The 12,592-nt window shown below is 53.5% G+C and overlaps 1 protein-coding gene across 4 annotated transcripts in view; it reads left to right on the top strand.

The window, feature by feature from the left end:
• Positions 1-12,592, top strand: part of PLCG1 (phospholipase C gamma 1) — a 48,847-nt gene that overhangs the window by 12,665 nt on the left and 23,590 nt on the right. For all 4 annotated transcript variants that reach the window (XM_014941288.1, XM_014941286.1, XM_014941287.1 and 1 more), the window contains exons 2-4: positions 9,178-9,330; positions 9,543-9,636; positions 10,392-10,439. In XM_014941288.1, coding sequence (XP_014796774.1) covers positions 9,178-9,330; positions 9,543-9,636; positions 10,392-10,439 — 295 coding nt within the window. The remainder of the gene's footprint in view (positions 1-9,177; positions 9,331-9,542; positions 9,637-10,391; positions 10,440-12,592) is intronic.

Below are 12,592 nucleotides of genomic sequence, written 5' to 3'. Positions count from 1 at the left end.
CAAAACTGGTGAAAAGGGAAGAGGAGATTAACCATTTCCATTTTTAAGCACTTTTGTGACAGAGCAGGTTTGATTTCACCAGCAGCCCTTCTGGTAACTCTGCCTCTTTCTCTGGTTCATGGTGTGGTGGGTGGAAGGGACTCACATGGAGAGTCGAGGAGGAGGAGGTGACATGAGGCGGTGCCTCAGCTTCTTCCTGCATTATCAGTGGAGATGGTACAGCTCTCTGGGGACCTTGCTGCAGATAATGGCACAAAGGGAGATCTAGGGGAGGGCACACATCTGGAAATCACATCTGTGCTTTAGTGAATACTCAGTCCTTGCTGTCTCAAAACAGCTTTTGAGTTGAGCACGGTGGGGGAAGAGGTCCGGCCTTTGTGGTTATCTCAAATGGCTCAGCACCAGATGGGATCTTTATCCTGTTCTTCTCTTCCCAACCTTACCCTGACACTTGGTAGGGACAGGAAGGAGCCATCTCTCTGCTCACTGAGTGTCCAGGCCAGCAGTCATCTCTACTGCTAAATCGCTGTCACGGAAACTTGGTTGCATCGACTGGTGGGATGGGTGAAAACTGAGTCACGGCAGCTGAACTTCACTGGCATTTGCCGTCAGTGTGACAAGTCTTTTCTGTCCTTCAGTTTTCACTCCTTGCCTTTGTGCCCTGTCCTGGGGACAGTGTGTAGTCACTCTTGTCTCCATTTGTCTTATGGTGGGGCATGACAGGATCCCAGGGCATGAAAGAGTTGAGAAGACACCTATGTTGGGTGCAAAAGTCCATGAAGAGTTCCAAGGAGAGCTTGCTGCTGTTGGACAGCCAAGTCCCCAGATCTACCTCTGCCAGAGCTTCCTCGTTGACCCTGCCAAGCTCCCGAGCGTCAGGCTGTGAGCTGTGCCTTTGGCTGGATTGCCACATCTGCCTTTCTTTCCTGCTTGGTTTTTTGCCAGTCTGCTTGGTCGCATCCCCTTCCCCTCCCAGGCAGTGTTGGCAGTGGGTAGGAGTCCTCTCCTGAGGGTCTGGGGACATCAGTGACCCTGTAAGCCCAAGGAGAGGGATGTGGGGATGTTGCACAGAAGTTGGGCCCTTCAATGGGGGACACCTGGGTGGGGAGCAGCTTTCTTGAGCATCTCACCCCCTTCCGTGCCGAGACGCAGCGCTGTGTTGGGTACCCCATTGATGCATCCCTGCCCTCTGCGGCACCTCTCAGATCTCTTTCTTCCAGGAGGGAGAGTGGGAGAGGTAGGTTGGAGGAGATCTTCAGCTTCCCCCATCCTCTCACCCTTTTGTTGTGCTCCTCTAAGGTCATTACATTTCCTGCCCAGGCAGGGCTGAGGGGGATTGAGCCCCTGATGCTGTGCAGGAAGAAGGTCACCTTGGGGGTGGCTTATGGAGCCATCCCTAGACAGACTGTCTGTCCAGAAGCACCAGTGCCGAGCTTCCCCTTTCCATTTGAGTCACTGGAAGCTTGTGCCTCTCGAACAGACCGGGCTGATGACTGAAGGGTGGCTCTGCAGGCTGCCACTGGCCTTATTTCATCTGCGGAAGGGACATGGACTTCTTCAGAGCAGCGTCCGTGCAAGCAAAGACCGGGGCTTACCACACCTGGAGTTGGCTCTGCTTGTATTTGGGGTGGAAATGTTGCACCTTCACCTCACAGGACATGGGAGCACAAGTCCAGGGCTCTCATGGGTGCCAGCCTCACACGTGGGAGTGGGTACGACTGGCAGCCCTGGATGCCCAGCACAATCCAGAAATCCTGGTACAAAACCCCAGGACAGAATTTCCAGGGAGGACAAGAGAGATCCCTGAAGCATCCCAGGAGGGGGACTGCTGGGGCCCTCACCCGGTCTCCTCGAGCTCCCCAAGGTCATGCAGAGAGGGGTCCAATGCCATGGCCATGTGGTGGTGATGGGCACGGTGGCAACGCCGGCAGGGAGGTGGCTCCAGCCAGGTGGGTCTGAGCCTGAAGTTGTCCCTGGGACGGCTGAGACCAGCAGGGTGGAAACTGCCAGCCTTTACGGCTGCGCTGAGCTGTGGGCAGAGGCTGTGAGATAGCAGCATCCTGCTTTGCTCACTTGCTCAGCTTTGGTTTCTTAACTCGTGTTTTCTCGCAGCTGAGAGCAAGCGGGAGAGATGTGCTGACGAGACGGGACAGGCAGCTGCCAGCCCACAGCTACCTCTGCTTCTACTGTCAGGAGGATGTTCATGAGCTCTTTCAAGGCCACCTGCGTGAGGCTAAAGCTGTTGGAGCAGCAAGCAAGGTCCGGGTCAGCCTGGGGAGAGGTCCACAGTGCTCTTGTAGCGTCAAGATGATGTCTGGGCAGGACCTTTCCCTCCCTGCTCCAGCCCGTAAGAAGGATGTGTGGGATGGAGGAGGGATGGAGCAGTTCCTCGCATCCTCTCCTCCGACCCGCAGAGTAGCGTCTCCTAATCTCCCTGTGCATCTCCTCTAGTTTCCTCTGCAGTCGATAAGGATTTGGGGGGAGGGGGTGGGAGAAGGGAGGGGGGGAGCTGGAGCTCAGCAGCCGCAGGACACGTGGCGCAGGGGCGGCGCGGGCAGGAAGCAGGGGTGCCCGCAGAGCAGCCGGCACGTCCCTGCGTGCCCCGCGTGGGCTGACGGAGCCCCGGCGGAGCTGCTGGCTTCCAGGGTGGTGTTTCAGCTCTTTGCCAAAATCCTCCTGCTCCACGCTGTCTGGTGGAGATGGTCGAGGGGTGAGGCAGGATCTGAGCAGGGATCCAGGCTAGTGCAGGTCCTCCTGGCTAATGGGGAGCTCCCTGTCACCCCATCTCCAGCCCGTTGAGCTGTTTGTTTAAGACTGCCCAGGGAGGTGGTTGAGTCACCATCCCTGGCTGTGTTTAAGAACCGTTTAGATGTGGTGTTGGGGGATATGGTGTAGGGGAGAACTTTAGAGTAGGGTGGATGGCTGGACTTGATGATCCCGAGGGTCTCTTCCAGCCTAGATAATTCTGTGATTCTGTGATTCCCAGCATCTTCTCTCCCGTGGTGCTCTCTGCACGGATGTTGCTGTTCCTGGGGTAGAGCTAACGCAACGGTCACTTCGTAGCAAAATGCAGGGGCTCAGAGCAAACATAGATGTTTGCTGGTGCGAGCAGCAGGTGAGATGAAGCAACTCCTTGGACTAACCTGAGACACAACTGAGCTGAGTCTGCAGGAGGAAATAGCTTTACCTGCGTCAAGGACGTGGACCTGTTGGAGTTGGTCCAGAGGAGGCCACGAAGGGGGGCTGGAGTCCCTCTGCTGTGAGGGCAGACTGAGAGAGTTGGGGTTGTTCAGCCTGGAGAAGAGAAGGCTCCAGGGAGACCTTATTGTGGCCTTTTAGTTTCTGAAGGGGACCTACAAGGAAGCTGGAGAGGGATTTTTTACAACGGTGTGTATTGGTAGGACTAAGGGTAATGGCTTCAAGCCAGAAGAGGGGAGATTTAGGTGAGATCTCAGGAGGAAACTCTTTGCTGTGAGGGTGGTGAGAGCCTGGCCCAGGTTCCCCAGAGAAGCTGGGGCTGCCCCATCCCTGGAGGGGTTCAAGGCCAGGTTGGATGGGGCTTTGAGCAACCTGGTCCTGTGGGAAGTGTCCCCGCTTATGGCAGGGGGGTGGAACTGGATGGTCTTTAAGGTCCCTTCCAACCCAAACCATTCTATGATTCTATGATCTCCTGAAGCAGAAGTACCTGCATGTTGCAGCAAGAGGAGTGGTGGGACCCAATGGTCCCTTGAGCACCAGGGTGGCTGTGTCCCTCCCTGGGACAGCAGTGGGGGTTGAGAGAGCTTTGTACAGGGGTTTTGGTGCCTCACTGAAAGGGCAACATGGCCATTTGTGGCTCATAGAGGATGAGGGATTCGCTGGGGCACAGGGCGCTGCTGGTTTGGTGTTTGTGTTGGCCTCCGTGGATGCCTCAGCCATGCCTCCTGCCCTCTGAAAAAGTAGTAAGGTCAAATTAGAGGCCTCAGCTGGTTTCTTCTTGTCCTGTCTGGATAAGCCATCTGTTAATGGCATGGGATTGTCCTTCGGAAACCTGATAGCTGGTGCAGAGCCGCGCTGATGGCAGACAGGGCTGTGAGGAGGATGCAGTAACCCCATCGCTGCGTCTCTCTGCAGAGACGCTTAACTCACCATCACACGGTCTGCCTTAGGCTCGTCCATTAAGGGAAGCTTGTTGAGAGGTTGAGATATCGTTGCTCTGAAAACCTACACTAATGAGAGACGCATGGCTCTTCCCTCTGAAATGGGCTTCTGATAGGTTGGGGTTACTGTTTGGCTTCTTGCAGAGGGGATATTGGGTGCAGGACCCCAGTTTTGCCTTCGTTATGGGTGCAAGATGCATTTTGTAAAGCCACTTGTCATTATTTTTTGCAGCGTAGCTGAGGCAGTCACTCTCTGCCCCATTCCTCCAGCATTCCTGGTGGACACAGGGATGGGTCCGTGCGGGGACAAAACCCCGGCTCGTCTGGAGCTTTGAAGGTGGAAAAGAGCTTGATAAATAGCAAAGAGCAGGCAACGGGGCTCCAGACTGCGAGGTGCTGAGGGCTCTGGCCCCCGTCCAGCAGAGCACTTAGTGTGTGCTCAACCCTTCCCTTGAAATCACGGGGGATTTTTTGGTTGGGTTTTGTTTTGTTTGGTTTTTTTTTTTTTCCTAATGCTGAGTGGTGTTTGGTTGCAGTCAGCAAATCCAAAGCCTTGAGCGGGTGCAGAGCAGCCCCGGGCTGGGCAGGGTGGCTCATGGGGTGATAACCAGCTGGTGAAACCTGGCAGGAGAAGGTTGGCCATAGTCCTCCTCCAGACTCCTCCAGCTCTTGGTGTCTAGTGCTGGCCGGAATATCCACTTCGAGGGGGCTTCCCTTGAAATATTGAGAGGGACATGGTGCTACTTTATCCTCCACGCTATTCCATAATAGATTTATCTTTTTTTTACCTTACCTGGCAGGAGAAGGTTGGCCATAGTCCTCCTCCAGACTCCTCCAGCTCTTGGTATCTAGTGCTGGCCGGAATATCCACTTCGGGGGGGGGTTCCAAGTCCTCCTCCAGACTCCTCCAGCTCTTGGTGTCTAGTGCTGGCCGGAATATCCACTTCGAGGGGGCTTCCCTTGAAATATTGAGAGGGACATGGTGCTACTTTATCCTCCATGCTGTTCCATAATAGATTTATCTTATTTTTACCTCCAGGCACATAAGAGCTGTGTCTTGTTTTCCTCTTTCTCCCTCAGCAGCCTTCCCCTGGGGGTCTGACCGCCCAGCGCCCCCTCCAGCGATGGGAAGCCCACGGGGTTGTGCTCAGCGGGATCCACAACGTAAAACAGCAGGAAAACTTCTTTCTTTTTTCCCCTCCAATTCTTTTTCTTCCCCGGAGTGAGTAACCTGGAGGCTTTTCTGCTGCCCCGGGGCAGGATCAGTCCGTGTCAGTGTGAGCGTGTGGCTGTCACCGCACCGCTCCTCCCCAGGGAGATACGCTACACCCAGCGATGCTTCTCGAGGGGGTGGGTGTTTTCTTGGAGGCTGTCCCCAATAAATCCATCCTGGAAGGTAATCTGGGCTAAACCCTCTTTCTGTCAGTTTTCTTTTTTCTTTTTTTTTTATTTTTAATTTAATCAGTTTTACGTCTTCCCAAAAATCCTCAGGAGGTGGAGATTTTGCAACCCTCGGAGCCCGTTCCAGAGTGTCCTTACCCTTACACGTTACAACACCCCATCCACCAGCAGTTAAACAAGGCTTGGACTAAATTTCGGTTTTAAATGACTTGAAGGGTGGATCTGGTTTTCCCGTAACCAGAGGGTAATTTGGTGGGGTTTTTTCTTGAATGGTGCTGGGGGGGTGCATCTGGGGTCAGCTTTTTCTTTCTGATGCAACCCACTCCTGCTGAAGGGAAGGCTTCTTTGCCCAGAAAATGTGATCATGTCCTTTTTTTGAAGTGCTGGAGGGAAGCGGAGGGCTGGGCCTTTCTGCTGGTGATGGGCTGGTGGGGGGAAGGTTGGGAGGTTGTGAAGGGCATGAGCTGTTTGTGTGGCTCAGCGTGCAACGTGGAACCACGTGAGGAGCTCAGAGCATCTCCGGGATGGATGGGCTTTGCTGCTGCCTTCCCAGAGCCTCTCCTGGCCGCTGCCAGGGGAGATGGTGCCTGTAGGCTCTGCCACCATTGCTGGCTGGCCCTCAAGTTGGCCATGACCTTGCCAGCAGCCTTTGTGCCGGTAGCAAAGCTGAGGTTGAGCAGAGCTCAGCCTGGGCTGCAAAACCCAGAGCAGGGCTTTGCACTGCTCAGCTGGTACCGTGCAAAACTGAGGTTACCCTCAGGAGCCAAATCAACGAGAGAAAACCCCAGCCAGACCTGGGCTATAGCAAGACAGCATGGCTCCATGGATGGATGTCTCCATGGATGGATGTCTCCGTTTCTCCTTCCCCCGTGCGTGGTGCTGGCAGATGGATGCTGGAGGAAGGACCTGGGTGGGACGCAGGTGGTGGCTGGTGCAGGGAAGCAGGGTTTCGGTGGTGGTTTGGTGGCATTTGCACTTGCTTTGCTTCTTGCCCAGAGTCATTTCCTTCCCCGCTGCGAGGGGAGCCGGGAAGGTGCTTGAGTCAGTTAGAGGTGGTGGGGCTGGAGAGGCTGCTGTGCGGCGAGAGGAGGGCTGCACCAACCCAACCCCAGCCCGCCTTCTCCCCCGGCACGTTTGGGAGGATGAGAGAGAGAGAAAGAGATGAGCAAGCAGCTGCAAGCGTGCGTGGGCTGGAGGTTTTTACCCCGCTCCCTCCAGGCACGCGGTCCTCGCGGAGGCTGCCCTTCGCCCCAGGAATTCCCTGACGCCTCCTCTCTCTGACAAGCGCCTCGCTCGCTCCAGGGCTCTCTCCCTGGCCTGGATTTTGGGTAGGCAGCCCGTAACAACAGCTCCATCTTACCTACTATCCCACCGGTGCTCCGTGGGGCGAGCGCAGGGCAGAGGGAGCACGCTGAGATATCCCAAAGCGGAGAGGAGACGCTCACAGCGTGATGCAAAAGCAGGACATTAATATTTTGGCACCTTCCTTCAGTAGTAACCTGGTAACCGGCCCCGAAACCAGCTGCTAGTCCTTTCCCCGCTGCCTTGGTCAAGCCCTGCATCCTTCAAAAGACAGGATGTGCGTGTCCTGGATGCAAAGACCTTAACTGTGATATGGGTTTGGGTTTTTTTTAAGGGTTTTTTAACATGCTGTGTCACTAAGGATGCGAGCACGAGGGCAGGTTATGGCAGGGCATGCTAACATTTGAATTTCCAGCCAGCTCGTTTCCAAAGGGTAGGTGATGCCTTAAAAAGTCACACCCTGGCTTATTTTAGGGAGCTCCCCTGTCCTCCCTTTGAACCCCCAAGTATCTGGGTCTTTCAACTCTTGTCCTGAGGTTCTGGGGGGGTATTGCAGTGGGTACACCCTGTGTCAGGCTGCTGTCATCTCCAGATGCTGCATGGTGTATCCTGCTGGGAGAGGGTCCCTCATTCCTTGGTAGGGCTCACAACCAGTCCCCCCCAAAGTCAAGCCCCCCCCTGTGTCTGGCTTCCCGTGGTGTTGGTTTGAGTGTCTTCTCTGGCGATGGGTTTCGGGGCTGTCAGCCGCGGCTGCGGGTGATGAGCAGGTCACATTGCTGTCTGGCTTTAAATTGAAATGGGAGGCGAGTCGATCCACAGTGAGTGCAGTAAGTGGAGTTTAATTGGGATGAATTACACGCCAGGTTTGCAGTAATCTCCGTCCCGCATTGCTCAGAAGCATCATCTGCTTTGGAAACATGACTCAGAAATGTTGTTATTTGATTCCCCCAAGCATTTAAGAAACTGTTTTTCCAGGAAGCAAAGATTCTTGGGTTTGGTTTTTTTTTTTTTTCCTTGTTTGCTGCTGGTTTGGTTTTTTTCCTCTTTGTTTTATGGCAATGAGAGTCTTTTCCCAGAATTTCCTCTGGGGAGGGAGGCTGGAAGACATTCCCTCACCAGCGTCTCTTCAGCTCCTTCTCCTCGCTCGGTGTTTAATGGTCCTGGTGTGCTCACAGCTGCCCTTCGCAGAGGAGCACAGCTCCGAGGCAGTTGGTTGGAGTGACCTGCTCCTCTTCCCCATGAGCCACCGCTGAAGGTGCCAAGGTGATGTTGGAGCCCTGCCATTGGATTCACTGCCCACACGTGCAGCCCTGCATGTCTGCTCCTCACCAGCCCCACCATTGGGTTGCTTGAACCAGGGATCAACTCAAGTTTCAGTATCTAACTTGAATCTGGAGAGGAGTGGGTCTTGAATCTGCATGTGGCGTTTGCAAGATGTGGTAGCTGCAAACAGGATTTCAAGGGTGGGTTCACCTCAGCAGAAAGGCTTTCTTTAAAAAAAAAAAAAAGTTGCTTTCTTGAAAGACAAAAAGAAAATAAGTACAGTTTGCAGCTGTATGTTGGGGGGAGGAAAAGGAAAGAGTGAGGCGTGAAGCTAAAGGGGGAAGGAGCTTGCAGTAGCAGTAGAGCTCTGTGATCATTGTGCCTGGGGATCACCGTGGGTGAGATGTCCAACCGTTCTTGGTGGGGACAGGGGTAAATAGCCGGGTGGTGACGGGGGAGGCTTCCTAGGGAACGGGTAAGAAGGGGTTTGTGTGTGTGTGCGACCACATACACATGGTAAGAGAGGTGTGCAAGGTAAGTGGTGAGATCTCGGTGCTGCTTTGAAGGTTGAGGAGCAAGCTGGGGGCTCTTGAAGAGCTTGTCCAAGGTGAGAGGTGGGGGCAACTTCTCCAGGAGGACCCGGGCACCTGTGGCCATGCTGAGGACCTGACTGATGGTGCTGTGCTGGAGCTCTGGGTGTAGGTCACCTCTTCAGACCATGGCAGGAGAGGGGTAGGAGGCTGCAGTGATGGCTCACTTGAGCCTGAGTGCAGGAAGTCCTCTACAAGGCACCATCCCTGGTACCTGCCCACTGCCCTCAGAGCTCTGGCAGCTCTCTGCCCGGGCTGGGGCAGCTGTGCCATCCTTGCTTTCCAGGACAGCCAGGAAAACACCGTTCCTGGGGCTGAGCTTTCCAGAGGCCAGTACCCTGGTGCCATAGGCATGTCTGGATCTGCCATCACGTGATGGGTGGTAATCCAGCTCTTCAGATGACTAAAAGTGCTTCCTTCTCGTCCATGGGCATTTCAAGCTATTTGCTGAACTCCCCTTTTGTTTTCTCTTTCTCTCTTAGTGGATATTCGTGAAATCAAAGAGATTCGTCCAGGAAAAAATTCACGTGACTTTGACCGGTACCAGGAGGATCCATGTTTCCGACCAGACCACTCTCATTGCTTCGTTGTCCTCTATGGCACAGAATTCAGGCTGAAGACCCTCAGCTTGCAAGGTAAAGCGCTCACAGCCCCTGGGCTGTGCCAGGGCAGGGTTGGACAGTCACCTCCACAGGACCCAAACCTTCATTGCATCCTTCCATGAGTGAGCTGGAACCTGGGCAGCAGCTCTTTTTGCCACACTGAGGGGGTGTCTTTGGAAGAAGGTTTGGGTTGGTGATCAGCTTCTATGTCCCTTCCTCCCATTTCTCCTGTGCGCTCTCCACAGCCACTTCCGAGGACGAGGTCAACATGTGGATCAAGGGGCTGAACTGGCTGGTGACAGACACTCTAAGGGCTGCCACCCCCCTGCAGATTGAACGGTGAGGAACTTTTCCTTGTCCTGCACTTATTTTCCTTTTTTTTTTTTTTCTTCTCTCCCTTTTCTGTCCTTTTGTGACAGAAAAAGGTGACCACAGTGACACCACCTCATTCCCTCTCTGAGCCGTGCTGCCCTGGTACCCCCATCTCTACTCGTGAGGCTTCATTCCATTAACCCATTGAAATTTTTCACTCTGTTGGTGGTGAGACCCTGGCCCAGGTTGCCCAGAGAAGCTGTGGCTGCCCCATCCCTGGAGGGGTTCAAGGCCAGGTTGGATGGGGCTTTGAGCAACCTGGTCTGGTGGGAGGTGTCCCTGCCCATGGTAGGAGATTGAAACTGGAGGATCTTTAAAGTCCCTTCCAACCCAAACTGTTCTATGATTCTATGACCCACTGTGCTACATCATCTATGGCCAAGAGTTTGATCTCTCGTGCACGTAGGAAAAAGGGGATTTATCACAAAACAGATGTTTTCATGCATGCCCAGCTGGTATCATCTAACATCTCAGTGTAGAGGCATGTAGAAGACAGTACCTTTGGGTTTTGTCTTGGCTTTTTCCAGGGGGCAGGTTGCCTGCATGAAAACAGGGTGGGCTCCCTCTGTGAGGGGAGTAGAGCCAAGTTCTCTGGTGGGACAGAGGGCTGTGGGAGCAGATGGCAAGGTGTTGAGCATCTTCCAGAGGTAGCACCAAACCAAACGGGCTTGTTGTTGAGGAGCTGGGGCTCAGTGTGTGCATGTTTGTGCCTTTCCATTTAGGTGGCTCCGGAAGCAGTTCTACTCACTGGATCGCAACCGGGAAGACAGGTAAGAAGAGAGCAACTGCTTGATTGCACAGACCTGTGTGTTCACAGAAGGGTTGGAGCTGGAAGGGTTTACCTTTGACTTGAACCCCCAGCCCTTCTTTTGGATTTTTTGTTGGGTTCTTTAGGTTTTTAATTTTCATTTCCAAGGTACCTTAATTCAAGTCCCAATCCTTCCCTGGCTGATTTTCACTGAATTAAAAAAGCATTAAAAAGTTGTCTTGTTCCCTGACCTGTTTCCCAGCTGTTTGGACCCAGTAACGCCTTGAAACCCCGTAGCCATGAAACACCTTCATCCCCAGCTGGCATCACCTGAGGAACCAGACACCAAAGAGCCAACAAGCAGCTCTGGCCACCCCATCAGAGCTGAACTGGCTTGTGTTTGTTACTCTCCACCCTGTGCGGTTTATTCTCCTTCTCTGAAGTCCATGAGGCCATGGATCATCCCACTGCTTGGCTTCCAGGCTGATGGGCTGCAGCAGGGCCACTATTTGTGGGATTATGCTTAGTGATGTCCTAGCAGGTGAAATTCCATTCTTGGATCCCTCATAAGGAGATAAGGGAGGGGTATTGGGTCAGATAAGGGAAGGGACATTTCCCTGCTGAGGAGGTGAGTTCCACCACACTCTGCTGCCACTGCCCTACCCTGCTTTCCCTGGCACACGGGCCACCAGTCTTCTCTTCCCAGGTGCTGTTATTTGCCTCCTTTCAGCCCTGGGACTCATTTTCCCCTGTGATGTTAAGTGAGCCCATTAACCTTTCAACACTGATTTCCACATTAATGTGCTCTCCTGGGGTAGAGGAATTCCTGTTGGAGAGGGCAGCGCTGGAGACATCACTCCCACATCAGCTTATGCCCTTGGAGCACCTTGGCCCCATCTGCCTTCTCTGTGTGCCCAGGCACAGAGCACTGGGATGCTCCAGAGCATCCTTGCACTTGGTCCCTGCAGGTGCCACTGATCTCACACCACTACCAATTTCCACATTTCACTCTGAGCCCTGGAGCACTTCTCATCCTTGCAGCAAGCTCCTGCCAAGGAACCCGCCCTGTGAACCCGGCTCCCTGTGCCAGGGATGTGCCACTGGGGAGCTGTGGGTTATCATGGTCAGGCTGTGGGCAATTGTGGTCAGACAGGTCGGTCCAGTGGATCAGCAGGTGAAAATCACTGCTCTGTACTCATCAGGAGAAGCAAAGGGGTCCCCTCATCCCACTCTGGTCCCCACCGCTGTCCCTGTCTCCCAGATGCAGGGTGCTGCCCCATGACAGCCAGATGTTGGGCAGCCAGGGGTTAAATTTAACCTCCCTACATCTCTGAGCGGAGCAGGAGTGTGTTGCACTGGGGAAATCCTGCTGCATTTGGACATTTTTTGCCTTTGCAGTGATTTATATTGTGATGTGGCGAGAGCACCGTTGGGTGCACAGGGATTTTGCGGAGGAGGGATAAATCCTTGCAGAGGCAGAAAGGAAAGGAGAGACGCCTTTAATCTCTTGCAGCTGCTCTGCATATGCCACACACCTTTCAAATCCAGGCTGGGGTTTTCTACGCAGTGAACTGGTTTTCAGTGGTGACCGGGCGTAATATTTCTTAATTCAGCAATGGAGAGCACTGGGGCAGGTGCTGGGGGGGTTCTGCGTGGGGGTTTTGGAGGATGAATTCAGGAGAAATGGAAAAAAAAAAGATTTTTTTTCTCATCTGATTATACTGAAAAACTGATGAAATGGCATCCCAGCAGGACAAAGGAGATTGCATGTTCAGATTCATCTGCCCAAGGCATGATCAGCAGAGCTGAGAGCCAGCCTGTTGCTTTTCTTATCGTCTCCCTATTAGCGTTTAGAATTAAGGCAGCAAAATACAATATATTCCTTACTTATCAACCAAGGGGAGAGCTTTCAATGCAAAGCAGTTAATTAGAAGAGCTGCTGCTCCAGCCCAGACAGTGAAAGGAGCAAAACGCCAACAGAGGGGGAATACGGAAAGATTTTTGGGTCTCCCCATTTTACAAGCATCCATGTGTTCTCTGCAGGGTAGAGGCAGCAGTTATGGGGCACGTACATCTCTTGGAAGAAATCTTGGCCCATTATGAGGCGTTTCAGCATTAACTTCGGTGTCACTGGGCTCTTTGCTTTTGCCTCTGAGCCTGGAAATGGGTTTGAAA

Source organism: Calidris pugnax, unplaced genomic scaffold (assembly GCF_001431845.1).
Source record: "Calidris pugnax isolate Ruff unplaced genomic scaffold, ASM143184v1 scaffold55, whole genome shotgun sequence".
Classification (NCBI taxonomy): Eukaryota; Metazoa; Chordata; class Aves; order Charadriiformes; family Scolopacidae; genus Calidris; species Calidris pugnax.
The sequence above is the reverse complement of the archived record's forward strand: the minus strand, read 5'-3'. Positions and strand labels throughout refer to the sequence as shown.